Here is a 27,255-nt window from a genome sequence, read left to right on the forward strand (position 1 = left end):
TGTTACAAGTTTGCATGTGACGTCACTCCGCGTGTCGGCCCTTCGCTCTTCCCACTAGGCTGCTAGCTGATCGGCTACAAGTTATTAGTCTGCTCGGGACGGTGCAGACTCCCACTCTGTTTCCTCGTCTGTAGCCCTTTGCGCTAGCCATCCTGTATGGTGGATATTCTACTCCAATCTTCTTTCTTGGGTGATATGGGGGATCATTCAAAAAGTGAGTAATGCATTTATTTTGTTAAGGAATTCTATCATTCAGAGGCCTTTAAAAGTTGTTTTGCGTGTAGTTTGGGTTACGGTTTTGACATAGCCCAATATAGACATGTTAACCAATTGTTCTTTACCGGGAAAGCTCACGGATATACATACATATATATTAATATGTGTATATGTATCCGTTTTGTTTCTTTCTTTTGCTATTTGGGTAGAATAATTCTAAAAGAGGAAATATCCTCTGGCACATTTGTGTTATTTAGTTTTGCTTTGCTTTCGACAGTTTCATCAACTAGTGGGTAATGGCAACGATAATTCCACAAAAATGGGAAAAATGTTGGTGGAGTGGCGTGCATGAACTTGTGGACATACATGCTTTGACCCTATAATATAATTGTAGTGCGAACGCGGTGGGTTCAGTGAGGATATGTGGAGATTAAATGAGGTGCAGGTGGTGGCATTAATTCGTGCATTCTATACAGAGAAGCCCGGAATCGCCATGTGTGTAGGCTGTGGAAGTCAAATCCATGACCAGTACATCCTGAGAGTCTCCCCGGACCTGGAGTGGCACGCAGCCTGTCTCAAGTGTGCGGAATGCAGTCAGTACCTGGATGAGACGTGCACTTGCTTTGTCCGAGATGGCAAAACATATTGCAAACGAGATTACGTAAGGTAGAAATATCTTGGATTTTCCACGTTTGTGGATTAAGATCTTGATCAGTAAAATGTGGCTTTTTCAATGTAATGTACAAAATTAGAAGACAAACACCAGCAGGCTGAACATGTAGACTGGCTGAAAGTAACTTTTTTTTCCTATTTAGTTGCACGCCCTATTCGGCAAAAAATTGTGACTCCATTATAACTCCATTTCGGAAGTTGTTGTATGGGCAATGGAACACGTTTAATTGAAAAGTAAAATCACAAAATAAATAAACATTTTCCCAAAAGTATCATTATATGGCTAGCAACTGTATAACTGACACTACTAATGTTTACTAGCAGCGTTTTCTAGAATACGGTTCATTTCAGTGAGGCCTCCCACTATTAATATTTTTCATTTATTTATCTCATTAAAATCAAGATTGCATAGACTTATTTTATGCAATCTTGATTTTAGAATGTGATTCATTAATGTGATTTTATAATGTGATTCATTTCAAATATCAAGAGTGGCTGTTTATTCTGATCATTACAGATTATTCGGGATCAAATGTGCAAAATGTAACATCGGGTTCTGCAGCAGTGACCTAGTGATGAGGGCCCGGGAAAACGTCTATCACATGGAGTGTTTTAGGTGTTCGGTCTGTAGCAGACATCTCCTTCCTGGAGACGAGTTTTCTCTGCGGGAAGAGGAGCTCCTTTGCCGGGCAGACCACGGTCTACTGATGGAGCGTGCCTCAGCAGGAAGTCCCATTAGCCCGGGAAATATACACTCGAGCAGGTCAATACACATGTCAGGTGAGTCGTTGTTTTTATTATTATTATTATTATTAATAATAATAATAATAATAATAATAATAACAATAATAATAATAACTCGAATTATTGTCATTATTGTTTGCTATTATTATTATTATTATTATTATTATTATTTTGTATTATTATTATTAGCTGGTATAATAAGAATAAATCTGAACAAAGGTGTGGTAAATGCGATACAATATTATGATGGCGTTAGGTCAATTCGAAAATTATACAGAGATTTTTTATATTTAACCGAGATAGTAAAACTGCAACACTGCAGAATAAAAGCTTAATAAACTGGCCTCTGTGTCGCTTTCCTCATATTCAGTACCAGACCCGAAAGTCTTTGATTGTTTAAGATAGCTTATCATTTACTTTGATAAGACACTTGAACTGAATAGTGTGATTCATTGTAAGACTATAAAACTGTAAAATTTGTAATTACCAGAATGTATGTTGCTTGAATGTTTCTTAAAATGCATCAAAACGGAAATAAGAAAAACGGCAAACTCGGTCATTTTCGACACGTAAAACTAATATTAAAAAAAAAGTTTATGTGTAGAACAGAGAGGCAAAGAACACCGAAGAACGTTGCATATCGTGATTGGATTCTATTTAATCCTTAAAACCGAATGCATACGGTGAAACGCTTATTGTTTAGTCGCCTGGGATATATGGAAGTGGATATGGAAATTATATTAAACGATGTGTAGCATTATTTGCTGCAATGTCATATTTTTTGTTTAAGCCCGTAAGCCATCTTTGTTTACCATGGTGGTGAAGATATTTTATATCTTCTTGTGACGTAACCACTTAGCCTAGTATAAAAATGTGGCAATGAACTCCACGACTTCTCACAAAAATGCTGATGGCAAATTCTATTTATATGCTGGCCCAAGTACGTTTTAAATCATTATTACAGTGTTGAATGTGTGTGCATATTTTGTGGCTCAGTTACGGTTAAGGCTCTAGATGTGGTAGGTGAATGATGCCATTCTTGAAAAGCAAAGTATAATGGGTTGTTCGCAGAACCCGTGCCAGTGCGACAGCCACCGCATCGGAACCACGTGCATAAGCAGTCCGAAAAAACCACTCGCGTGCGGACGGTATTGAACGAGAAGCAGCTGCACACACTTCGGACGTGTTACAACGCAAACCCCAGGCCGGACGCGCTAATGAAAGAGCAACTCGTGGAAATGACGGGCCTCAGTCCACGAGTCATTCGAGTATGGTTCCAAAACAAACGTTGCAAAGACAAGAAGAGGTCAATGCTCATGAAGCAGCTGCAACAGCAACAACACAGCGATAAAACTGTAAGATTTCCATCAATGACTATGCATGGAAAAATGATTTGCGTACAACAGGACAAACTGACAATGTTACCTGCTTAAATTGTAGTGATTAAACTGTGAAGTGCACAGGCTGGTTGTGATATCCAGTGAATGCCACATGTCGCCGAAATTAAATATTTTCAATGCTGATATTACTTTCGACATCCCTTTTTTTTCAACCGCCCACAGAATCTTCAAGGACTAACAGGGACACCTCTGGTGGCAGGAAGTCCGATTAGGCATGACAACACAGTCCAGGGAAATCCTGTAGAGGTTCAGACGTATCAGCCACCCTGGAAAGCCTTAAGCGAATTTGCCTTACAGAGCGACCTGGATCAACCCGCATTCCAACAGCTGGTAAGACGTGGCATTCAGATAACACGCTCACTCGCAGACAGAAAACTAAAGCACCTGAGAGTCGTTTTGCTCACTTACCATTCTACATTTCTGTAGGTATATTTATTTACCATGCTATATTTATCTTTTCAGTTGATGACGAAACATCAGTAATCCTACGATAGTTTTATTTGAGAAAAAAAGTTTGTTTTTGTTAGGTTTTTTTGTTTTTTATTTATTTATTTACTTTTTTTCTTTTCTTTTTTTTTTTTTTTTTTTTTTTTTTTTTTAAACCGATAATTGCCTCGCCCGCTGAAAGAGAGACACTGATTTCAGACACATCTGGCAGCTTCATTTTAGGCATGCTGTCTGTCACGCATCCAAAGAAATTACGCAAATGTTTGTTAGATCTAAACTGACTGTTTGGGAGATCAGCCTCAGATAATACGACTACCTTTTGTAAAATTATATTTAACCGTTAGCCGCAACAAGTACAGGGTAAATAAAAGCATGCTTTAGGCCTGTGTAGGCTGTAATGCTTTTAGGGAAATCAACACATGCTCATTCCACTTTTCCCACTTCTCCTCTTTCGTAGGTGTCGTTTTCTGAGTCGGGCTCCCTCGGTAACTCTTCGGGTAGCGATGTGACTTCTCTGTCATCGCAGTTACCCGACACCCCCAACAGCATGGTGTCTAGTCCCGTGGAGACGTGAGGGCCGACGGAAACTGCCCCCTGCCGCCCCAGCATGTTCCCGAGTGCCCTGCATGAACACGGATCACCTCACAGCCTCCGTCGGAGACAAGGGATTACCTGCAAATACAGTAACAATGGATTTAACTGAAGAAACGGTTTGCCAAACGGAGGAACCTGTCCGAGCGACAGTTTCGAGACGTATTACAGAACTTTTTTTTTTTTTTTCACACAAGATAGGCCTACATGGATCCGAGCGAAACCAATGTCCCAAGGAATATGAACAAGTTGAACCACTGTCAACATTTTTTTTTAAATAATAGTGTCTTACCAGTATTCATTCAAGGTTAACATTATGTACGCTTATCGACACGTGATATTTCCCTAATTCATTGAGACAAGAAAAACCACATTTGTCTTAATGCGCATGATCTCCGAAGATGATGTATAAAAGTGATATGTAAAATATTTTATCTTTACGGATGGAGGACAGATTGTTTGAACCTCTCGAGAAAAAAGTAAGTTATTGTTATTTATTGTCAGGACAACCGTCCTTTGCAAGAATTTAGAAAGTATCTTAATAAACTATGTTAAGTGTTTATGTCTGAGGAACTCTGCATGCAAAGGCCTCTATACCCTTAAATGTGTAACATCCAGATCAAAAGATTTTGTAAGTGGGCGTATATTAATCTGCAGCACAGACAAGCTTTACACCAAATATGGCAAACCGGAACAACTTGTGTAGAATTAAATAATCGTGAATGGCGTTATCTGTCCTGATAAGAAACTCACTCTAGTGAAAGAAACGTTTATGCATGATATGATTTGCATTTTTAGTCAAATTATATAGCCTACATTTCAAACAAAAGAGTTATCGTACTATTCTGAATTATAGTCGTGAAATAAATAGGAAATAATTAGACCTATAGCTCCATAGAAAAGTCAGAACACAAGAAATTCACCCGCTTTATTGAAACCAAGATTGTTCATTTAGGTCCGACTGGACACAAATAAGGGCTTCACCGCCGGGATTTGCTGTGATTGATTTTGCACATAAGTAAACCTATATATTAAATAAGTAGACATTTGCCATGATTGATCTTGTTAGATATCAGTAGGCCTACTTCAGATGTGTAAACATACGTAGGTCTTACTTCCCATCTTTTAATTCACTGGAAATGTGATTTGAAAAAAAAGTTTGCTGAAGTAGCGTTTTCGAACTTCGCTAGTCCCCAACCTCCCTCTGACTATATTAAAACTGTCACAGGGACATACATCTTGGCCTTGAACCAAACAACTATAAACATATTCATAGGTCTTCAACCTGGGATGTCAAATTTAAGCCTTTCTAGATGCCGCATATCGGTGTACGTATCTCACGTAAACCGGATATTGACCGAATCTTTTAACCTCGGACTTGTGATCAATTTCGTTTTGCTTGTAAAGCCGAAGTCTAGACAGAGGACAAGGATCGGCGACCTCTTATCTTCGCTTGGCATCACCTGCAAATGATACATTGGATGGAGCCACAACAAACTCACCTCTCTAGGAGCTGAAGGCAGCTCCCTCTCGGCGAACGCACCCTTGCTTGTCCTGGGTTTATTTGCTTTCCGACCCGAGTATCCAAGCTGGATAGCCGCTAGATATGGAGGTTAGGTCAGCCTACGACCGGCAGACTGTTAAATCAGACTTCTTCTCGATGTAGGAAAGGAAAAGTGAGAAATGTGTTGGCTAGCACTTTTCTAATTCCGAAAAAGAATGTTCATTATCGGAATAAACGCACAAATAAATGAATGAAAGAGTGGCGTAAACAAATTGGCAATTGAATAAATAAACAAGTGCGTGAGAAGTCGTAAAGAAAAGCCTACAACAAATGCATTTCTTTCTTTCTTTTTCCCTTTTTAGTTCGTAAACTAGGTCCAAGCTTGTTTACAACTGAACAGTGTAAACAATAGATAGTAGCATATTGGCCACGTTAGAATTTACCGGGACAACGAAATCAATGAAAACGCTACAAATCTTTTCAAGCACTGCGTATATCATTAATATATCAGCATTTAAACAAGATGTTGTGGACAGTTGGTTTGTGGAGTTCATTTACAGGGGAGTCTCGCCTAAAGAGAGGTCAAAAACTGAATTTCAGTTCAAATTCCTTTCTTAATTTAATTACAATTACGAAAAGCACATTTCAATAAATTACATGTGTTTATAACAAGTAAAACATGCAGTCCATCACTATTAGATTAAATTAGTATAACAGATAAACTTGCATCCAAAGTTTGTCGCGTATTTACGGCCAATGCAAGTCAAAGCCCGTGACCTAAATTTGCCAAATCTGTGAACTCTCCGTCTTGTTCTTAACATAATGCGTTTGTTCTTTGCATCGCACAGTAATTCCCGGATTTCCCATTCAATCACCAAGATAAATGAAAAAAGATATCTAAATCTACAAATAACAAGCTTTGTGTTAACTATAAACTGTGCCAGTATAGCCTATGGGCAACATTTCTTCTACGCTTCTTCCCTGTCAGTCTTTTCTGACTGGATGTTGATTAATAAAGAATGTTAAATAAAATGTTTATTCGATATGATATGCCAGCCATCAACTGAAAGACAGCGTTTCGGATTACTATATACTGGAATAGATAATTACAAATATGATTTAAAAAATAACCGTGTAAAACGCTTTTGCCACTGAACAGTTTATCACTCAGGTTGAAACAGTTATTAGGCCCGTATGTTAAATTTCTAATAAATTGTCTGTTTTCCTGTGGTTCAAAATTACCCGCTGCTGATTTATTTAAACGCAAACAGAGAAAAGGACCAGACGGGAAAAAACAGCGGCTACCTTTTCTAAAGATGTGGGGCACTGATTCGATATGATCTTTCGGAAACTGTCCTAACTCCTGGGTGATTACACTTATTTCATAAAGTCACTTTCATTGTACAGAGTGCTAGAGAGACCATATGAGACCCAAATAATCAATGTCAACTATGTAAATTAGGTGTTTAAATGCCTAACATTCATCCCAGGAAAGGTACACAACGCGGGTCCAATATTACTTTCCCATTATTTGTCCGGAGCAACTTGAAAACCAACGGCGTAATTTTCACTCGAGAGAATCGAACAGTACAAACGGACAAAATCAGGAGAGAGTCAAGAAACTACAATTTACTTCCACTGGACAAGCATTCTTCTGAATGACAAGTTAGGAAAGCATTAAAAGCGAGTGTTTGAAACGACAACTTTAGAGAAAAAACGCCCAAAGTAGAGTGTGTAACGATATCCAGTGTATTAAAGATAAAACGGCGGAAGCAAATATTAAACATATTGACAGAATATTCAAATGTTTGACCAGTCTTGCAAAGATCCAGGTTTCATCCAGTATGACATGAGCATCTCTCCTCACACACTTGACATAGATCTATTGTTGTGGAGACACCGAATCGAGAGATCAGTGTATATGTATATATATATATATATATATATATATATATATATATATATATATATATATATATATATGTGTGTGTGTGTGTGTGTGTATGTGTGTGTGTTAGAGAGAGAGAGAGAGAGAGACCATGTAGGAGGATCTGACCCGAGAGGCTCCAGCACATGTTGACACACTAATGTATAAAGTGACTCAGAGGCAGTAGTTTGTAGCTGGTGTGAGTACACAGGTAGAGAGAGAGAGAGAGAGAGAGAGAGAGAGAGAGAGAGAGAGAGAGAGAGAGAGAGAGAGAGAGAGAGGAAAAAAAAAGATAGAAGGGAAAGACAGACAGACAGAAAGAAAAAGAGAAAGACAGAGAACAGCAGCGTTTGTAGTGCCCTGAGGCCAGTGGGGGCTTGAGTCTGGTTTGGGGGCCTCAGCCCTCTTACTGGACAGTGTGGCCCACATTGCCAAATTTCCATCTCTCTGTGGCTTATGCACAGAGAGACAACTCAAACTGAGTGAGTTTTCAATTCAAATGTATAACAAAACATACAACAAAAGAGCAGTTGGTTTCTATATCGGCAAGTAGGCGGACTGTTAAATATCAGATTGGGTTATTTTTACATAAAAAGCCACCATTAGCGCATTTTTAAAGTTAAATGACGTACACTGAAAAGTTAGTACCAATGCTACTATTAGCTACTGTTTATTTATGTAGTGTCTTTTTCGAGGACAGGGTCAATTAAATAGCTAAATAGGAAATAATCTGGTCCATAGGAACATTTTTGTAATGTTAAGAAACTTCAATCAGAAAGAAATCTAAACAGCACTGCTTATTTTAACTTCTGAAGCATGCAAATGGAAAAATTGTGTTATACTGTATTCCTTACTAAAAGCAAGGCTGTAGGTACAAAAATGCTTTAAATATTTTATTAAATGTGAAAAAAAGCAATTCCTTAAATTATAGGTGCTTCACCTCAGTGGAAGGCACAAAGAAAACATGAACAGAGACAACCAAAAAATTGGTATGAGAGTCTGTGCAAATTGAATTATGTTTATATACACGTCCTAATACTCAGCCAGTATAAATTATACATATGAAAACAGTTAAGAAATCTAGACTCAAAACATATCAAGTCCAGCAAACAGTCTTCAGTTCTTTTTTATGCATTGCAGTTTTTTCAGAACAGTCAAGTCCCTGGACTCTCTGAACACTGCGAGTCCTTGTTATCATTTCAGAAATATTTTTTCCAATATCTTTTATTTACAAAACAAAATACAAACCTGAAATTGATAAAACACAACAACGTACAACTTCAGAGATGATCAGAAACTACTGTCCCTTCCAGAAATCTGCAGATGTATTATTCCCGAAGAAAACAGCTGGCATTTTAAATGACCGTTCCGAATAACATATATTTACACAAGAAACATGTTCATACACTCAAACAACTTGTTATACTTCCCATAAATGCCTTCATTGTTTAATCAGTATGTTATTACAGTGTGTGATGTTAACATTGCACTTCCAAAACATTAAGCTGCATTTAAGGTGTCAGTATTTTGTTAGAGCACTGTTATTAAGGAGACCTAACAAAATGGAACCAAACATCATTTGCTACATATGTAGGGGTCACATTTGTTAGACTTGGCCAAAGGCCCACTTATGATGAAGTAAAGTGGAACGCGAACTTCCTTGTTTTCTGATGAAGCGTTGTAGTGTTTAGTGTAATATGCTGGTATGAATGGCTGTGTGGCAGCGTGTATACTCTAGTGTGTGCTCCTATCATCTGGAGCAGGCACTTGAGCACATCGTGTTGCAGCTTTGTGTGTGTGCTGCAGTGTTCACTCCTCCGGCTCACTCCTCCTGCTGCTCACTGAGGAAGAAGTGGAGCGCGCAGTCCCACTGGTCTCTGGGGAAGCGGTTGGGGAGCTCGCAGTAATCCAGCGGAGCGGAGCTCTTTTCTGAAGGAGGAGAAAGCAGAGAGGTTTCACACACACAACATCAGCTCTGAGTTATCACGGGGGGGGAGATGAAAGTGCTGAACAAAAAGCAAGAAAGATTATTTTTCTCTGAATGTTTCATTTTTAAGTGAACAGCCAATAATAATCGACCAAAAGAAAGGCACTTAAATGAAGTATGAGACTGACGCGCATTTCTTTTTATGAAAAGATTTTATCTGGGTAAATTAATGAATGGTCCTTGTGTAACAAGCAAGGGAGCAGCATGATGGGAAAATGAAGATCACTCATTGTGCAGAATGAGACGCACCTTGTGCGGGCCTGCTGTCTGTCTGGCTGTCGCTTGAGGCACAGTCCTACATAAAGAGAGGAGAGAGAGAGAGAGAGAGAGGGAGAGGGAGGGAGCAGTAGAGTGGGGTGAGAGGAACACAGAAATCTAGAAGCCCATAAACATCAAAGGTGGACTGCTATTAAAGGTGGACTGTCCAAAGAAAGGAAAATTGGTTTCTGTACAGAATTAAATTAAATCAGTTTTATTTATCAGTTTATCCTCAGAAAAATGTTATCTTTTATATAGCCTCACATTTATGGTTGAAAAGTAAAACCAGGAGCTGTAGTTAAAAAAAAAAAGGAAAAAAAAAGAAAAAGTCCCTTCATCCTGTTGCTTTTCTCCCAGACTGAGATACTAACTTCCCTTACTAGCTTACTAACTCCCCCTTTACTATTTTTATGATTTGTGAGGTCAACCAATAGAACTACCACTCAGACAGCCTGAAGCACCACACACAGGCTGATCCAAAACACAGAGAGACTGAAGCACCACACAGACTGATTGTGCCAGTACCAAAACGAAGCCCGCGTACCGGACGTCATGGATCTTCCTTGTGTATAAAGGAAATGACAACTGCCTGTCCCTGTCAGAGTGAGAGCTAATCTCCCCATAAATAATCTTGGTAGCAGGCCAGCGCGAGGGAGCTTGTCAGGGGGAAGATGAAGGGGTCGGCCTGTTTACAGGAGGCTTAACCGGTGGCAGGTAAATCCACTCAAATCGACAAAGGAAGCCATCCATCTGGGCAGTGGAGGCCGCAGGGTGGCAAAAAACAAAAGGCCAGAAACAGAGACAAAGGTGGAGTAGGAGACATAAGGGCGAAACGTCGACGCTGTCCAGGAGGGAGGTAGGTGTGTGTGTGTGTGTGTGTGTGTGTGTGTGAGAGTGAGTGGGAGGAGGGGAAGGCTTCACAGGTCAGAAGATATGCAGCAGGTGGGAAGAGGAGAAGGAGGCTTGGTCCCACGTGAACCAAGCATGTATTCCATGAAACACGGGATACAGATGTGCATACACACGTCTTGGATACATAGAACTACAATTAAAATATTTAAATCCCAAAAACTAAATTTAGCACGACGAAGCAAGAGTACCGTTAAGACAAAAGGAGGAGGAGAAGACGTTTGTAGGTCGTGTAACTAGAGGCAGGGGTGCAAAAATCAAAAAGGGCGAAGGCACGCGTTTGCGCACAACTGTGAGCAAGCGCGCAGACCGCGTGAGAAAAACTGAGTGTGCGTGCGTGCGCGCGTGTGACGGCGCCCCAGAGGCCGAGGCTGCACCTGTATGAAGGTGGCCAGCAGTACGCAGCTCATTTCCTGTTTCAGGATGACCTTGTTGTGGGGGTTGTCGTAGCAGGCACTGATGAGGGTGGGGAAGAGGACCCTGATGAGCCGCGGGTGGCTGAAGTACTGGAACGGCAACTGACACAGTTTCTGCAGCACGCTGGGCTGCCGGCCAGACTGCACGATCACCTGGAAAACACACGCGCACACACATGAAGCAAATGCCACATCCAGCAGTAAATCAAGAGCCCCACCCTACACATAAATCTGCCACTAAAACAACACACAAACAGCAATTAAGAGGAGAAGTAGAGGGCACAGCCTCCCAGTACACAATTACACACCATAAACCCAGGCAGGGATGCCTGTGCACCTCCTGCTGGGGCACGGGTACGCGCTGGTCACTTCCAGGAGCCTCCCTGTTGAGAGGAGTCACTCAACTGTCAGACTGACTCCACCTCACTCCATCTCTCTCCACTCACAGGAACAGAGGAAACTGACTCACGCCGACGCGCATGACAACAGGGCTCATGCCCCGAGCAACCCATGTGCCACTCAAGTTCACACAGAGGTAAGATGGCAAGGCGCCTCTCGTTGTGTGCGCACACACGTGCTGGGTGAGCGGTGCCCAATGGGGGAGGGGGGGGCAGGGGCAAAAGGTGGGAGTTGGGTGGGTAGACCCCTCCCCACACTCACAACCCCTGCCACTTTAAGAGATGAAGCAATACCATTAATGGAGCTTCCCACCACCCATATCCCTCTTCCCCTCAGAACGACCGTCAATCACCCCGTCACATCCGGTCCCCCTCAAGACATTAAAGCCAAATCCCCTGCAGGCAGAGCTGATTAAAGGGGCCGGGGGCTTAGCCCCTGCTGCGGGACGACTCGTACCCAGGATCAGGACCTTGGGAAGACCCTTACCTCTCTGTGATCAGACCAAGGAGCTGGGAGGTTGCCCCAGTGTATCCCAACAGGTAAGATGGAGTGCGAGAATGGAAGCAGGGGGCAGGAGGGTGGGTGGAGGTTGAGAACCGAGTGCTTTTACTTGGACAAACACACCCTTCCGTGCAAGCTAAATGCAAACCAGAAGGGTGGGGTGAAATTCCCGGAGAACTAGGTGACATAAATTACCAAGATTTACAAGATTTGTAAAAATACTCTTAGCAATACCTTTTCCAATGCATTCTGTCCTTTAATAATGCACTTTAAAGGGTTTAAGAGCATGATAAACAAAGTGATAATTCTCTTCTTTTATCATTTTAAGGTGAAGGCCTCTTACAGTGAAGTCCTACAGCAGTGTTCAAAGGCTTTCAGGCCATGTTGATCTGTATTAGGGACTGTTTAAAGATGCATTACCGAGTAGCTAAAACAAACCACTGTTGAGATCTTTTAGTGGTACTAGGAGTTCTGAACAGCTGACTGCCAGCTCGCCTCAGGCCCGAGGGCCCGGCAGGCTTGCGCGGCCCAAACACTGAGGTCCAGTGGCTTCACTCCATCTTAGAATTAATGACTACTTCCCTCAGGAATGCAGAGAAAAAGTAGATTTCCTGCAGCACCACAGCAACTCGGCTCAATGAAGCAACGGTTCCACAGATCTGGTTGTTTTCAGCAGAAGAGCTGTGCAGTGTCAGGGTGGAGGGCATTACTGAGAAGGCCATTTTATATAAGACTGCAGGAGTACTGAACTAATCTCTCCCATCACTTCTGGACTAAAAAAGGGAGATGTATAGACGCACTGGTTGCCTCCTCATTTGTTAGGAGTCTGTTACAAATTGCAGTGTTGACTGGGCGCCCATTTACCTTAGACTGTCACTCGCGTTCCATGAACCTGGAACTTCAGTAAGGGTGCTGTGTAGGTGTTTGGGTGCAAGTATGTGTGTGAGGTAGTGCGAGTGTGAGAGTTGGTCGGCAGACCAACTGAGCACGTTCTGAGCTCGTTCTGTCCAATCGAGTGGCCGTCTCATAACCTCCTAGCCCAAAACGCTCCGTCTCCGAACGGCCCCTCGTCGGAGAGAGCAGGGCCGAGCTCCAGTGCACACCGCACTGGAAACTCTCCACTCCACAGCGCAGCGCTCTGTCAAGTCCTGCGGCTATGGCCAGGTGTCTGTTCAGCCCCTGACGTCACAGTGGGGGGGGATTTGAATCTGTGCCCCTTTCTCACCATCGACAGCCATAAAGAACCTGCGAGGGAGGTCCCAGCCTGGGCTTTCTGAAGACCACAGCACCAACGTTTTTCAAACAGGACCAAACTTTTATGGCCAGCCCATTACATAATTCCTGGCCTGTCCGCTAAAAACAAAAGGAGTGTAAAGTTAATGCTCTGAAACGCAAACACACACTCTGAATAGCCCAAGGTGAAGAGGAAGGAGACCGGAGTCAGGTTTGTTCTTTGATGAACTGTTGATAAGAGTGAGGAGGAGAGCCGAACTCCGGCTCCAAAATGCCCAGGACGGGGGACACGGGGTACCGAACGGCACGGGTTGAGGTCGTGCTACTGAAAGTGAACCCATCCTTGTATTCAGCATAAAGAATCCGAAGCAAATATGAGGTAAAGAAAAATGGGATTTAAATGGGATTGAGATGTAGCTGTAAGACAGTGCAATTGAATGCGACCAAATACAAAGAAGGAGGAGGTGGTGCAGACAACTGGCTGATAAGAGCAAAGGGTAAACGACTTGAGAAGATGCTGGAGTGACACTCGAGACAGGGGGATTACAGCCACTGGAACTTATGTGAACAATGGCTACCACCCACAGACACCATCCACAAAAACCATTACAAAACCTCTGTCTGTCCAGACACTCTGAGGGCAGTGTGTGTGTGTGTGTATGTATAACTATTACGTGGGTGGGAGCAGCACACACACACACACACACACACACACACACAATGAAAAGAGACCCGTTTATCTGCATTTCTCCTCCTGCAACAGCATTAAGAGCTGTATTTGTTTGAAAAACGGCAAATGATCAGTGATTTATTACTGCTGCCTGACTGAATCAAGCGTCATCTTCGATCCTCTGAAAGATGATCTCTTTTGTGGATCTTCACCAGGAGCCCATCTGACCTGGACTGAACTCCAAACACAGCATTAGATCTAAATGAGGCTCTAAATTCCCACAGATTTATGAGCAAACAAACAAAAAACGAAAGAAGAGTTCAAGAAAAAAAAAAAAACCCAAACCACATACAATACTTGAGTGTGCTAAGCCAAAGTTTACCGACGATGGGGTGTGTAAATCATTTCACGGTGCTCCGCTCCTCTCTGCCTCCACTCCGGAGTGTGCGGTCGGCCCCCACGCCTGTGTTTACTACAGAGGAAGCTTTCCCGGATTCCAGCCGTCTGTGCCGAACCCGCTGCGTCACCCAGGCAGAAAGAGTTGGGTTATCTCGGCAGTAATGGACTGTTGAAGGCGGTGTTTTTACATCAGTTCACTGGAGGATTACAGGGCCAGGACGGAGACTGGAGATTCGAGGCACCGCAGATAGCCCCGTGTTAGCATGGGACGAGGGTACAAGAGAAGGCGTGATAGAGCTAAAGGTGAGAGAGAGGGGAGCGGGATGGAGATAAGGCAGGCGGCCGAGCGTGGTGGACTGGTTCCGTCTGGCTCTTCGGAGGTGCCGCGTCTGCATGAAGCGGCTTGCTCGGCAACCCCTCGTAATGCCTCAGTAGCGGGCAAAACGCAGGATGCGGCGCACGGTTAGTGGTCATCTAAAAGAGACACTTCTCCATCTCCACTGTGCCTGCATGAAGCAATAAGTGAGGTTGTCTGGCTGCTCTCCAGAGACGTAGGAAATGTGGAAACAGTTTTATGAAGACCCTTATACTGAGTTTTTGCACATTTCTTCTAATACGCTCAGCAAAGAGTGGGCAACAGTAAGTCAATACCGACAGTGCATCGTTACTGCAGTGTGTAGTTCAGATAGAAACAGTCTCTTTAGTTTCAAAAAAAGATCTTTAAAACAGTTTAAGTGACTTATAAATGGATGTCATGTGTCATAGAAATTAGAATGATAAAAAATATTTAAGAGCTGACCTTAGCTACTGAGCTAGAAACAACAATTAGAAGATGAGAAATGTTTTCAAGCCTGCCAGAAGGCAAGCTCTCATATGATCCGTCTGTTAGAGCACCCAAACAATCAGACACAAGCCATTATGCCCCCCGAGTACAAACATACTTCACCGGCACCACCACAGAGCATATGTCACTCTACCAATAACCCGTGTGGGGCAGCTCAGGCACGTACATGTTACACACACGCGCGAGCGAACACGCACACAGCCCCACACGCACATGCATACACACACGCGCATACACACACTCCAGGCAGGTCGGGTATACAGCCTGTAGCAATTCTTCAAAGCCTGTGCTGCCTTTATGAGCTGTATTATTTCTCAAGACACATATGTGTAAACACAGACTGGTGCGCCAGCACTGAATCAGTGGGCTGTGTCAGGAGGCAGGGCTAGGGTCAGCATTGCCTTGCTGGGCTTCCATTAGCCTGAGCCAGAGAGTCCCGCTCCAGCCGTCAGTCATCACCAGCGGCCCGCGGAAATACACCAGTGCCTGGGCCAATAGCCAGCAGAGCTGCCCTGCTCGAAGCCAAAGGACCTGTGGCCTTCTAGAACTAATAAAGGTAACCTATATTTCTTAGTGTCAGTGACGAACACTGAACTGTTTTAAAACTGTTTCTGAGAACTTTCAATCACATACCTAACATATAACCCACGAAAGTGTGCATGCGCGCGCGCGTGCGTGCGTGCATGCGTGTGTGCGCGCGCGCGCGTGTGTGTGTGTGTGTGTGTGTGCTCCACTGCTTCCTTAGATGTGTTCTGATAGTGCTGTTGCATTTAATAATAGAAACTGAAGCTCTGCCAAATGGCGACATAAAAAACGTCTTGTATCCTGGGAAGAAGTCACAAGTTTAAAGACTTTGCCACAGAGCAGTTTTCAAATTAGCAAAAGTGGGCTGGGGATAAATGAATATGCAAAAGGTGTAATTCCCAGCCTGGTCATTGCGTTAACTTTCCCTTATGTGAGCACAAAGCCCAATCATCTGTCACTCGCCCCTAATTCAATCATCAGCCCCCCATTCCATTATCCAATATAATATGCAAATCAGGGCAACAATGGCCAACAAATGCTAATTATGTACATCAAAATAATTAAATTGGATTGGAGCAGCAGAGGAGAACTGAACTGCCATAAAAACAGAGGCCGTTTCTTTAATTAACAGCAAAAATGTTTTAAATTAGAATTCGTAATAAGCCCATAAATTTCTCGCGCCGTGACCCTCCCACGAGGACGTGGCAGCGTCACAGCAGTGGATCCTCAGGAGACTCATATTACTAAAGCCTGGCTGAGGGAGGCGTGGCCATGGGCTGTGAAGCAGGCAGGAGGCAGGGAGGCGGAGCATGCAGCATGCCACACCCATATTGGGCCTGCACCTGCCGCTCTGGCAGGTCCAGGCCGGGCGCAGGCGGACAAAGACCGTCCCCCCAGCAGGGCAGGGCACAGGGGGACCACAGATACGGCGTTATTCACCACGCGGCTTTTGTTGCTTTCGTATTGGTGGCGTGTAAGGAAAAGCTACACCTGACTTATTATCTAATGAACAATATACAAATGCTTAACACTGTACTCATCACGCACAGATTAAAAAAATACTTAATGCCAAATGTTCACTGCTTTTTGAAATGATATGGATTGGTTGCAAGTCATTTAAAACTTTTGAAACCCCGTGTGCATGCATTCTAAATTACCCGTGGGAACTGTCAAATGAAACAAACAAAAAACATGTTGCACATGATCTATAACGCAAAAGCACAAAAGGAGAAAGCTCACCTGGTTGTCCGGATGGTTTACGGTGAAGTAGCCCACGCAGATGATGATCTCATGCAGAAGCTCTTCAGAGCTATTCTGAGAACAGTACCACAGCAAGGAGCTAACGATGTGTCTGAAGGCCAGAGACAGTCCCTCAGCTCCCAGAACAGACTGCAGCACAAAGAAAATATATAAACATCTCACCTTGTCAGTACAACAGCTTCACAGGTAACCACATACATGTGAAAGATCAAACCTCACAAATCTACAGTGTCACACAGGCCTTCTGGCCATTAGCATTGAAAACGCTACTCGTAACCGAACGAAAACACACACATTTTAGGGCACAGAGAGACAAAAGACAACAGCTCTCTTTATACCTAGAGTCAAAGAGTTATAACAAGTGTGGGCCGTTGTGGAGAACCTGTGAGGGTCTCCTTAGCTCGGGAGAGACGGGTTCCACAACAGAACCCCCCCAGTCTCCCTATAGAGATGCTATCGGCTGACCCACAGACAGTATTTATTAAACATGTCAGTATGACTGAGCGCCTTAGGGTCAGCACTGAGACTACTGACATTAGCTGTGGGTGTGGGAGAGTCCGAGCTTGGGAGGACCCAAGCAGGAAGCCACAAACAAAAAAAAAAAAAGCCAAAAAGCCGCCGGTGCGGTAGTACGGCACGGCATTTGCGTTTGCTTCCTGTCGACGTGCAGCTCCGGGGACCAACGCTGCTACAACTGTAAGAGCGAGAGACGCCACAGAACTACTGACATGATCAGGGCCGTGTTTCCCAAAAGCATCGTACCACAAAGTATTACACCGAATACTTTTTCCCATGTAAGATTCATTCTACAACGCTTTTGGGAAACTGGGCCCAGAAGCATGCGGAGAAGAGAACTTGTGGCATTTTCTCCTGTGAGGACCTCATCTTTATTACATGCTGCTCTCCATTCCGCATGTGGTATGTAATGCTCTGCTGCACAATAGGAAAGCAATGAACACCCATGAATAAATGCTTCAGTGTGTAATCAATCGATGTGCGACACCCTCTTGTGCAGACCTGGCGCATCTCACTTCCGTTACCTCGCACACTCGGTTGGAGCAAAGCTAGCTGTGGCAGCGCTCTAATGAGCGCGAGGCCAGAGAAGCGTCCACAGCACAGGGCATAAACGGTGGGCTTACACCGGAACCAGAGCTGGGACCAAGCCCTGCTCCCTGGCCGTGGAGAGAGCAGGTGACCCAGTGGAAGGAGAGGGAGAAGGCCAGCTATCCTGATGAACCTATTAGCCAGCCCTGTGTGCTAACACAAACCACAAGGTGATTACAACTACGGCCCCAAAACGGCATTATTTAAAATGTTCATAAAACTATGGCAGTGTGTTGCTTTGACTCCCAGCTGTTTTGAATAGAGAAAGAACAAGGGAGAGGTAGAATGCGTGTACCCAACAGAGGGCACGTGCACTCGCACACGCGCACACACAGGTTGCGGGTAATTACTAGAACGCATTAAAAGAATTCGTACAGTTCCTGTGTTTCCTTCCTCACGCCTGAATGTTGATCCAGTGATTTAACATCGTGAACCCATCCTTTTCTCTTTGTCAGGACAGCTAACGTACGACCGGACAAGCGACCTTAAAGCTGCTCCCAATCCGCATTGCTGACCCCAAGCCTTCAACGTCAGCAGCCCTGGGTCAGGGGGTCGAGCATGTTTATGTCAACCGGGTCAACTTTGTTCTAGGAAGAAATACCGCTCCCCCGGCGGCTGCGGTGCTGAGGGCCAGGCCGGCGAGGCGGGCCAGGCGGGCCGGGTCATTAGTTGTGCAGGGTGCTCCCGTTCCAGGGCCTATGTCTGCACGCTGGCTGATTCTCAGCTGCAGGTACGCGCGTCTCTCCGCTAATGAGGCCCTGGGAGCTCCGACATCAACATGACCTTTTTATTCCCTCTACCGTTTGGAATGTCTGTTCGAGGGATTGGCCCAACATAACATACCTGCCGCTAACCCAAGGGCCAGCCAGGGGGCTTCTCCTGCACTTCAGACAAACAAGCCGTTGGACATAACTTTGGGCAGACGGTAGGCTGGGATCAGCACAGACACTCTGGCAGCACGCATGCTCGATTATGTCATGAAGCTCATTACACTGGGATGAGCACTGCACCGGTCATACCAGTCAGCCTGAACACACGTAGGCTGCTCTGAAACTCTAGTGGACTAGGTAATGATTCTATCAGCATATATCAGTACTGAATCAGATTATATGAGTATTGGTTCAGAACAAAAAAAACCCAACCCCCCCCCGCGCCAATGCTTGTTCCACAGGGTGATTTAACGCAGCTGTCGGGTCGGTCAGCGCCAAGATGCGTGTGACTTCTGCGGTCCCCCAGCACGAGCGTGCTGCCACGGTCCTGGAGGCAGCGGCGAGGCACCAGTACCTGAAAGGCAGCGAGGTTTAGCAGGGCGTAGCAGTTGAGGAAGCGCAGGGCCTGCAGGGCCACCCGCACCACGGTCGGGCCGTAGAGCTCCGGGGCCATGGCGGGCCCCGCGCCCTGGGGCTCGGGCAGGCCACTGTGCAGCAGGATGCAGTAGAGCATGTGCAGCACGCCCACCAGGTCCAGGCTCTGCAGCAGCGGCGTCAGCCCTGTCGCGTCCTGCCGCTTGTCGTCAAAGATGCTGGCCGAGCTGGGAGGGACACGGGAGAAGAGGAGGAGGGAGTGGAACGCACACGCTGACATGTTACACATAGCCCGCACCAGCCGGGAATGAAGTGTCAGGCAGACATTTGCTGAAGTATGCAGTCATGCGCGCACACACACACACTCACACATACACACACACACACTCACACACTCTCACACACACACACACTCTCACACACACACACACTCTCACACACACACACACTCTCTCACACACACACTCTCTCACACACACACTCTCACACACACACACTCTCACACACACTCTCACACACACACACACACACACACACACAGGCTACAGTTACATAAAAAACAGGACATTTTTACACCTTTAGCTTATGTCTGACACATTATGAATGAAAACTACAGCATACGCAGACATATTGTCATTCCTTCAGCTAAGGTGTCCTTCACTGTATCAGGATGTCTAGGTAAGCAAAAGCGACTTCCCCGTGTTTATGTACACTCCGTCTGAATCAGAGGCTTTTCAAACAAAGTGCGCAGCCCCGGAGCGCCCGGGTGGGCGCGACAGGAGGGAGGGGGGGAGACTCTGAGCGTCTGAGGGTGTCAGAACCCGAGGCGGGGCGGGCTGCTTTCTTAACCACAGAGACCCGGGATGCGTGGAGTGAGGGGAGTGTGGTCCCAGTGGCGTCTAGATTTACGCGCCGGGCCGGGCTCTGTCCACTTGCATATAAATAACGGCCAGGCCCTGTCTGTGCAGCACGTCTGTGGGGCAGAGGGGCTTAACTGGTCATACGGAGTCCTGGAGGAGACCGGACTCAACACAGGCACGATGTGAGTGGATTCAGCTGGGTACAAGAGAAGAGATGGGAAGAATTTTACACTGCCACAACGAGGGTCAGGAGGACAAGGAGAGGAATAATTTAGACTTTTAATTTGACTCAGCCATGACTAATCGTCTAGTCTTTAGAGAAGTCCAGCATCTCAGCAATCCGGTTTTCATTCTAAAAATATCCAGAGCAGCATGCCACATCCATGGAACTGACCACTGAGGCCCAACGGGAACTTAAGCGAAGGAACTCCTGGAACTTAGGAAGCAGTCTGACGGCCAGTGGCACTCCGTCTGCAATGCACACGGCTGTCTAGAGCCCCTTCGAGCCCCAGCACATTTAATTACAGCACAACTTATAGGATTTAAACAGCTTGTTTGTGTATTAGCCTGGACAACACCAGGTGGATTAACAGGCTGGGGAACACTCTAGCCACAAATTATAGAGGGAGCAATGCTTTTTAGCAATGGTCTGATGTCAGTTGTCCTGGTTCGTGAATGGTAAAGGTTAGTATATGTGTAGGTGGAGCTTTTCCAAGATCAGTACAAAGGGGTATGTTTAGCTTTAGTGTTATAACAGGGACTTGAATGCAGTAGTGAAGGGTCTAGGCAAAAGCAGACTGCAGTAGTGTGTGTGGCAGTGAGGAAGAACAATGAACCAGCAAGAAAAACTTGGAGCCAACTTGGAGTGCATTTCATCTCAGCACTATCACTGCACTTTAAAGGTGATCCACAAGCAGTTACTGCAAACCCAGACCCCGTCCCTGAATGTTACAATCAATTTCAGGAGCGGCATCGGCGTGAGGGAATAACGGCTGGGCTCTCCCACTGTGATGTGCCCGGCTCAGCGTGTGATGAAGGTGAAGGGTCTGACGCTAGACCTGACACCTGCGCGCCAGCCACAAATTACAGTCTTCCAGTCATTTCTTGTGTCCCTTCTAGTCACAGACCTCCTTCTTTCAAAGATGAGCCCCTTATTTAGGGTAAGGAAGTTGGATTACTGACTTGTGGTGACATCTGTTGAAAATATATCATTTTTTAAAAAAGATCGCAATAAAAGTCGCTGGGAAAAAAAAGATTGGAATGTCACGTTTTTCCAATATCGTTTAGCCCTAGTTTATACCTCAACTGCAACTGATAATCACATTTTAATCACAATGACATGACACTATGTAATATTTTAAGTATGATCTTAGCCAAACTAGAGTGCTGTATAATAAATCATTTTTTTTAAAAATCAGTAAACTTGAACTGTGACAACAAAAGTCATAAAACCCCCAAATTGCATCAAACCTTTGTGTATTACTGCCTTTATTTCTAAATAAATATTCTCGAGTGCCTGATATGGACAGAACGTTCAATGCTCATTAGCTAGACTTGTTTTCTACCATGCTATTAAATTGCAGCAAAACAGACTTATTAGAAATCTCAAAAACACATCTGCACAATCTTACACAAGAGACAGGACTTATAATCCATCACCAAGCTCAGTTCAGGTCATGACAGGTAATTATTAGTACAGCATATCTGCACAAGCAGATAAAGAGCAGGGGCTTGCCTGCCCTCTGGATGCCAGCCCACCGTGCGTGATGTTACTCGAAGGCAGCCAAGTGTGGAAATGAGCAGCTCTGTAACTACATGACCCCCACTGGCAAGCAAATTCCCGAGCACAGCAACGGGCCGGACACAGAAAGGGTTTTAGCGGGTCTGCTACGCGTACAACTCGGGCTAACGTCCCGGCCATCCGCGCAGTGAAGAACGGCCGAATGAAGATATGGATGGCTGGCCAAGAAAGATGTTGATTGTGAAAGCGCTGCAGTGAGTGGGGCTATTAAATGTGGAGAGCTGTTGGGGTCGGGGGTTCTCACAGATATTTGGTAACAGTGGGTTGGGGAGAGGGAGAGAGAGCCGCGTTAAACAGCTGGGCAGCGTTTCAGCACGCAGCAGCTGAAGGAGACCAAAGCTGGGCACGGACGCAGGGCCAACACAGACAGAGAGGATGAGAACACGCATCAATAAACACGCAGACACCAAGGAAAGTACGTCAAGACGTCCAGAGCACGGAAGGAGTCTGAAAAGAGCTGAGTCACTGTCGGGCTCTCCTCAGAGCTCAAGATCACGGAGAAGAATGTTATTGACTGGGACTGTATGGTTAGTCTCTGTCAACGAACACACGCACACGAACCCACACAAACAGACACGTGGGTGGGCTGGAGACATTTACAGCGAGCAACGTGGATATGCGGGACCTCTAGATGAACAGCTAATAACTGATGACACACTGGTATCTTTTACAGCACACAAACAAGAGAGAGAGAGAGAGAGAGAGCGAGCGAGCGCGCTTACTCACCGGCCCATCACAGAAAAGCACAGTTTGCACGTTGCATGGAGGAGAGATGTAGCTTGCTCCAGAAAGGCGGATATTTTAGGGCTCTCATCGATCGGGCCTTGTACTGACAGGAAGCAGCCGTACAGCTTGTCAAGCAGACCCATGTTCACCACGTAGCTGAGGAGCAAAAAGAGGGATAGACAGTCAGTTCATACACTCCAGGCGCAAACAGATAAACCCTACACGCGTATACCGCTTTTCAGAGTAGACCAACAGATCAGCAACAGTCTGTCCATATAACCATGTTCACTGGAATGTGAAAGACAAAAACTCAAATTCAGCATGTGGAGAAGTTATACGAAGCCCCCTGATAAGTCATGGAACCCTACAGTGACCCGCCCCCGGGCTTGTCTCATACTCTTTTGAAACTGACTACAACTCATAAGAAAGAAAATACAGAAACGTTACGCTATTGACAACAATTGGCTTGGTCTCAGAGGGACTGACTGTGCACAAGCCGTCCGACAAGTGGAAACGTGAGCCCTCGTCTGAGCCTACTACTCCTGCCCATTACCCTCATATCCCTCATTTGTCTGGGCAAATGACAGGTCTCGTGACGGCGTCCGTCTCCACCCTCCTGGCTACAAATCAAGCCTAATTACAGCATTACTGGGCCGGCTGAGCCTCGGTGTGCCAGCCCAGGCGGGGGCGTTGGGGAGGCCTTCATCTCCTGTGCCTGACTTGGAGCCCTGCCTCACGGCTCAGGTATGCCCGTCTCCTCCTCCTCTATTCACCTCCAGCGCTGCCTGCAGGCTGCAAGCCGATCGGGAGACCTCCCGGAAGAGCCGGGCCGGTGTTTTTCAGAGCCTGCACAACCGCACTGACATGATTCAGAGCCACATGTCAGCTAGCTTGTGCCCAGCCACGCTTCTGTCTCATTCTCCCCCGCTCCCTCGTGCATTTTCTCGTCGTTCCGTCTCTCCGCTTCTCCCATTTCATTTCCAGCACTATTTACTTCATCTGCCCCTTCCATCTCTCCTTCATGCGTGTACACTAAAACGCAGTTCTCTCAGGTAATTACGATTCCTCCTCTGCCCCCAGCCGCCTGTGCAGGTCACCTGTCACTCAAAACCAGAGCCCCTTGTTGTTACTTTATCCTTCTGTTGGGCTTTGGCTGGAGTTTTCACACACTCCTTTGTGTAGCCTTTCAGGCTTTGTTTCTGAGAGAGGAAGCGTGCAGAAGCGTTCTTTCCGTGTGACCATTGTGCGGGGGCTGGGAACCCTGAATGCTAGGAACCCTGAAATGACACACGATTTAAGAGCAATGTGCAATTTGAAACAGCAACTTTTGTTTAACAGCGTTTTATTCATTTTCATCTCAGTGTTCATTTTGAGTCTTGACTGCTATAACGATTCCTTGCTTGTGCAGGGGCAGTCTTAACATAAACCCGCCAGACCCAGTCTAGATGCGCTGTCTGGCGGGTCACTGTACGGTTACTACGGGCTAGTCTCCCAGGGCAACTCTGATCAGATGAATCATGGGAGAGAGGAAGAAGGGAATTGTGGGAAGTCCAGCCTCGTCTCGGATACTGAGACAGTCTGCCTTTCTTCACAGACCAAGTTCAACTGGAAGTCACACAGTTCCAGAAGCAGATTTTGGATGCAGCTCGCCATGAGTAGAGTGTAAGAGGATTTATGGATGGAGAGTACTGGCCATGTGTCAAAGAGTTAAGGGTTAATACCACCGAAAAGACTGTTGCTTCCAAATGTGTGGTCCACCCAACCAGGATAGGGTAAGAACATGGTTGTATGCTCTGTGTATATATGCACGTGATGTCAGATCATGAGGGCGGAGGATGGCAGGGGGAGGGGCGTCATGAAATGTCGGAATTTTGTCCCAGGCCTGTGGCTAAGCTAGGTAGAGGAAAAACCAAATCCCTGGCTTCTGCCCAAGCCAGTTTTCCCCCACACACTAAAACCCTTTCCAGTACTCATATTTTGCTTCTACGAATGCAGGCGTTTCGGGAGTTTCAGAAACAACTTGCTCTGATGTCAACTGCAGATACAAGTTTCAGCTTAAGAAGGTGGTAAAGTCGCAGGAGCAGGAACAGAGGCTCTTAGGTGGGTGCCAATTTGTAAGAGCAGGTCATTTAACGTTCCAAAGTGTGGCTCAGAGAGACATTTAAAGGCTCTAAACTGAACTCCAAAAGGGAGACAGACGGGACATTGCCGAGGACGTCGCCGCCGTCTCCCTCTTGGGGTCAAAACCAGAACACACAGTTTTGCATCGCGAACGGACCTGAGCAGGTCTTGCGCGCGGGTGGTGAAGTTCTCGCTGGGGGCGGGCTTGCTCTTGGCATCCGGAGAGCAGCTGCGTGGCGAGGTCCTCCCGGCCTCCGGCCCGGAGGGGTGCAGGAGGCTCAGCACCGCTGCCGTGGTCTGGAGGAGGCCCGTGATCAAGCCCTCAAACACCTGCTTGTTGACGCCGCGGCCGAAGATGGACCTGTCCTCGTCTGGAACGTAGAGCTGGACGTGCAGATTGAAAGAGGGAGGGTCAAGGAAGGGGAGAAAGGGAGGCACCAGAAGAGAGCAGGATGGAAAGAAGGGGGAGGGGATCAATCTAAGACGAGGGGACCTCTGAGAGATGCTGTGGTTACTGGGCTGGAGCCCCCAGGAGGAGAGAGTCATGACACTATGCTTCCAGACACGATCGATATTCAGCGATCAATTCAGCCACAGCTAGACATCAATTCTTGCAGACATTGTCATACCTTCTAAAGGGACATGTGATATCAGATACATCCTTTATGCTGTATTTAGGAACAACAGTCTTAATATTACTAACTGCCACTGTTGCCACAGACACAAAACCGATGCGCTGCGTTTTGGTTACCTGCCCGTGCGAATTCTGTGCAATTTGAGGGAAATCTAGCCCAGGTCCTTACAGGTAGGTGTAGCCCACTGAAGCAAAGCTTCAAAGGTTTACCACCAATCTTGGCAGGGCTGCAACCCCAAGCTCGCTTAACAATGGCTCTGTCAGTCTCAATATCAGCCCTGAGTGCAATCACACAATAGAGCAGGATATTTAAACCTAAGCATGCATTTTAAAGCCCGTCCAATTAGGTCCGAGGGCACGATTCTTGCCTCTTTGTTTTCATGCACATGCCATTAGTCTTTGGTTTGAATCCTGATCCTCTGAGACATAAAGAACAACAAGCGTCCTATTTATTATTCATCAGCTCTGGGCTATAAACTGGTGGTTAAACTCAGAGTGACACCGTCACTGGTGGTATGCCAGCAGCAGGCACATCAGAAGTCTCCAGGGTATTCCCTTGCAGCCTGGCAGGCCGCTGTCCGCGGCGCCAGGCCTCCAGAGGAGTGGCGAGCTGGACCTGGGAGAAACACGTGTTTCATTACGTCCAGAAGCTTCAAGCCGGACTCGTTACTGCCATCCTCATCAAACCCTTGACATGCAATTATGTTATACACAGCGCTTCTGTGTGCATTAACGGGCTCCAGGCTCTTTACCCGTCCAACTGTATCATTTCGTCATTCTGGCGAAACGTTGATTGTCCAGATCGGACGGTTAAAAATGGAGAACATGGATGTCTGATGTCCTGATAAGCAACTGGTGAGAGTGATGTCTGATTAGCTGTGGGCCAATCATATTGAGAGGGGAAGCAAAGGCTTGTTGTAGCACAAGTAGAGCCAATGTTCGGACGTCAGCTCGAACTGAGGGCCGGAAAGGAAGACTGAAGGAGCAGGCAGAGCCTGCTACATTCTCAACAAATCTAATTACAGGAGAGGAAGGGGCAGGACGCCAGGGCTGCCTGCCCTACACACACCCACTATGGTAATACTATCTTTATGAGGTTTACCATAGAACCATGTATTTCTGTTAGCTAAATATTACTATCCCTACACCTAACCCTAACCTCAGTAACCCAAAGAACGCCAGTTTTTCAAGTAAACGCTACATTTTGTGTAGATATGGAGACCACGAAAATGTCCCCACAATGGCCACAATGTCAGTGTGTGTGTGTGTCATATATATATATATATATATATATTTTTTTTTTTTCTCTCTCTCTCTCTTACACACACACACACACACACAAATTGACAACACAAGTAATGCCTACTGACCACTAATTTGTGTGTGTGTGTGTGTGTGTGTGTGTGTGTGTGTGTGTGTGTGTGTGTGTGTAAAACAAGAAATTCTGAAATCTGCCATTCATAAAAACTCAGTAAGTGCGTGTGTCCTCCCAATAGCTGCTGGGCTAGTTCAGATGTAAATAAATGCTCAGGAGACAGACTGCTCCACTACTACACCCTCAGGAAATATGACTTCTCCAAACTGGAACTTCTAGACTAGACTAACTCTGGCTGATGGATTTGTCAACGTTATTTGTTTAGAATTATACACACACCCACACCAAACACTCCGCCCGCCACCCCCCCCCCCTCCTCACACACACACCCACACACCCACCCACACACACACACACACACCCTGTCCTCGTAGGATCCCTTCTTGTATTCGGTTGTGCATTTTCAGCTCAAGGAAGGTTTGGCTCAC

The 27,255-nt window shown here is 45.7% G+C and overlaps 2 protein-coding genes across 10 annotated transcripts in view; one reads left to right on the forward strand and one right to left on the reverse strand.

Moving 5' to 3' along the window:
• The first annotated feature begins 93 nt into the window (after nucleotides 1-93).
• Nucleotides 94-4,630, forward strand: isl2a (ISL LIM homeobox 2a). Its single transcript, XM_027017158.3, has 6 exons — nucleotides 94-214; nucleotides 693-882; nucleotides 1,406-1,668; nucleotides 2,704-2,987; nucleotides 3,195-3,362; nucleotides 3,937-4,630. Exons 1-6 carry the CDS (start codon nucleotides 157-159, stop codon nucleotides 4,051-4,053), a joined length of 1,080 nt encoding a protein of 359 aa, XP_026872959.1. The 5' UTR covers nucleotides 94-156; the 3' UTR covers nucleotides 4,054-4,630.
• A 3,749-nt stretch (nucleotides 4,631-8,379) lies between these two features.
• The window catches only part of scaper (S-phase cyclin A-associated protein in the ER), a 70,361-nt gene continuing 51,485 nt past the window's right edge, over nucleotides 8,380-27,255 (reverse strand). For 8 of the 9 annotated variants that reach the window (XM_081712008.1, XM_035536225.2, XM_035536220.2 and 5 more), the window contains 7 exons: nucleotides 24,976-25,202; nucleotides 22,698-22,853; nucleotides 19,291-19,537; nucleotides 16,882-17,031; nucleotides 11,033-11,224; nucleotides 9,738-9,783; nucleotides 8,380-9,430 (listed from right to left, as the gene is read on the reverse strand). In XM_081712008.1, coding sequence (XP_081568134.1) covers nucleotides 9,324-9,430; nucleotides 9,738-9,783; nucleotides 11,033-11,224; nucleotides 16,882-17,031; nucleotides 19,291-19,537; nucleotides 22,698-22,853; nucleotides 24,976-25,202 — 1,125 coding nt within the window. In that variant the 3' untranslated portion in view covers nucleotides 8,380-9,323. The remainder of the gene's footprint in view (nucleotides 9,431-9,737; nucleotides 9,784-11,032; nucleotides 11,225-16,881; nucleotides 17,032-19,290; nucleotides 19,538-22,697; nucleotides 22,854-24,975; nucleotides 25,203-27,255) is intronic. The other variant, XM_035536222.2, reaches the window with a different exon arrangement.

The sequence above is a fragment of the Electrophorus electricus genome, chromosome 4 (genome assembly GCF_041902795.1).
Source record: "Electrophorus electricus isolate QZ-2024a chromosome 4, ASM4190279v1, whole genome shotgun sequence".
In the NCBI taxonomy this organism is placed as follows: Eukaryota; Metazoa; Chordata; class Actinopteri; order Gymnotiformes; family Gymnotidae; genus Electrophorus; species Electrophorus electricus.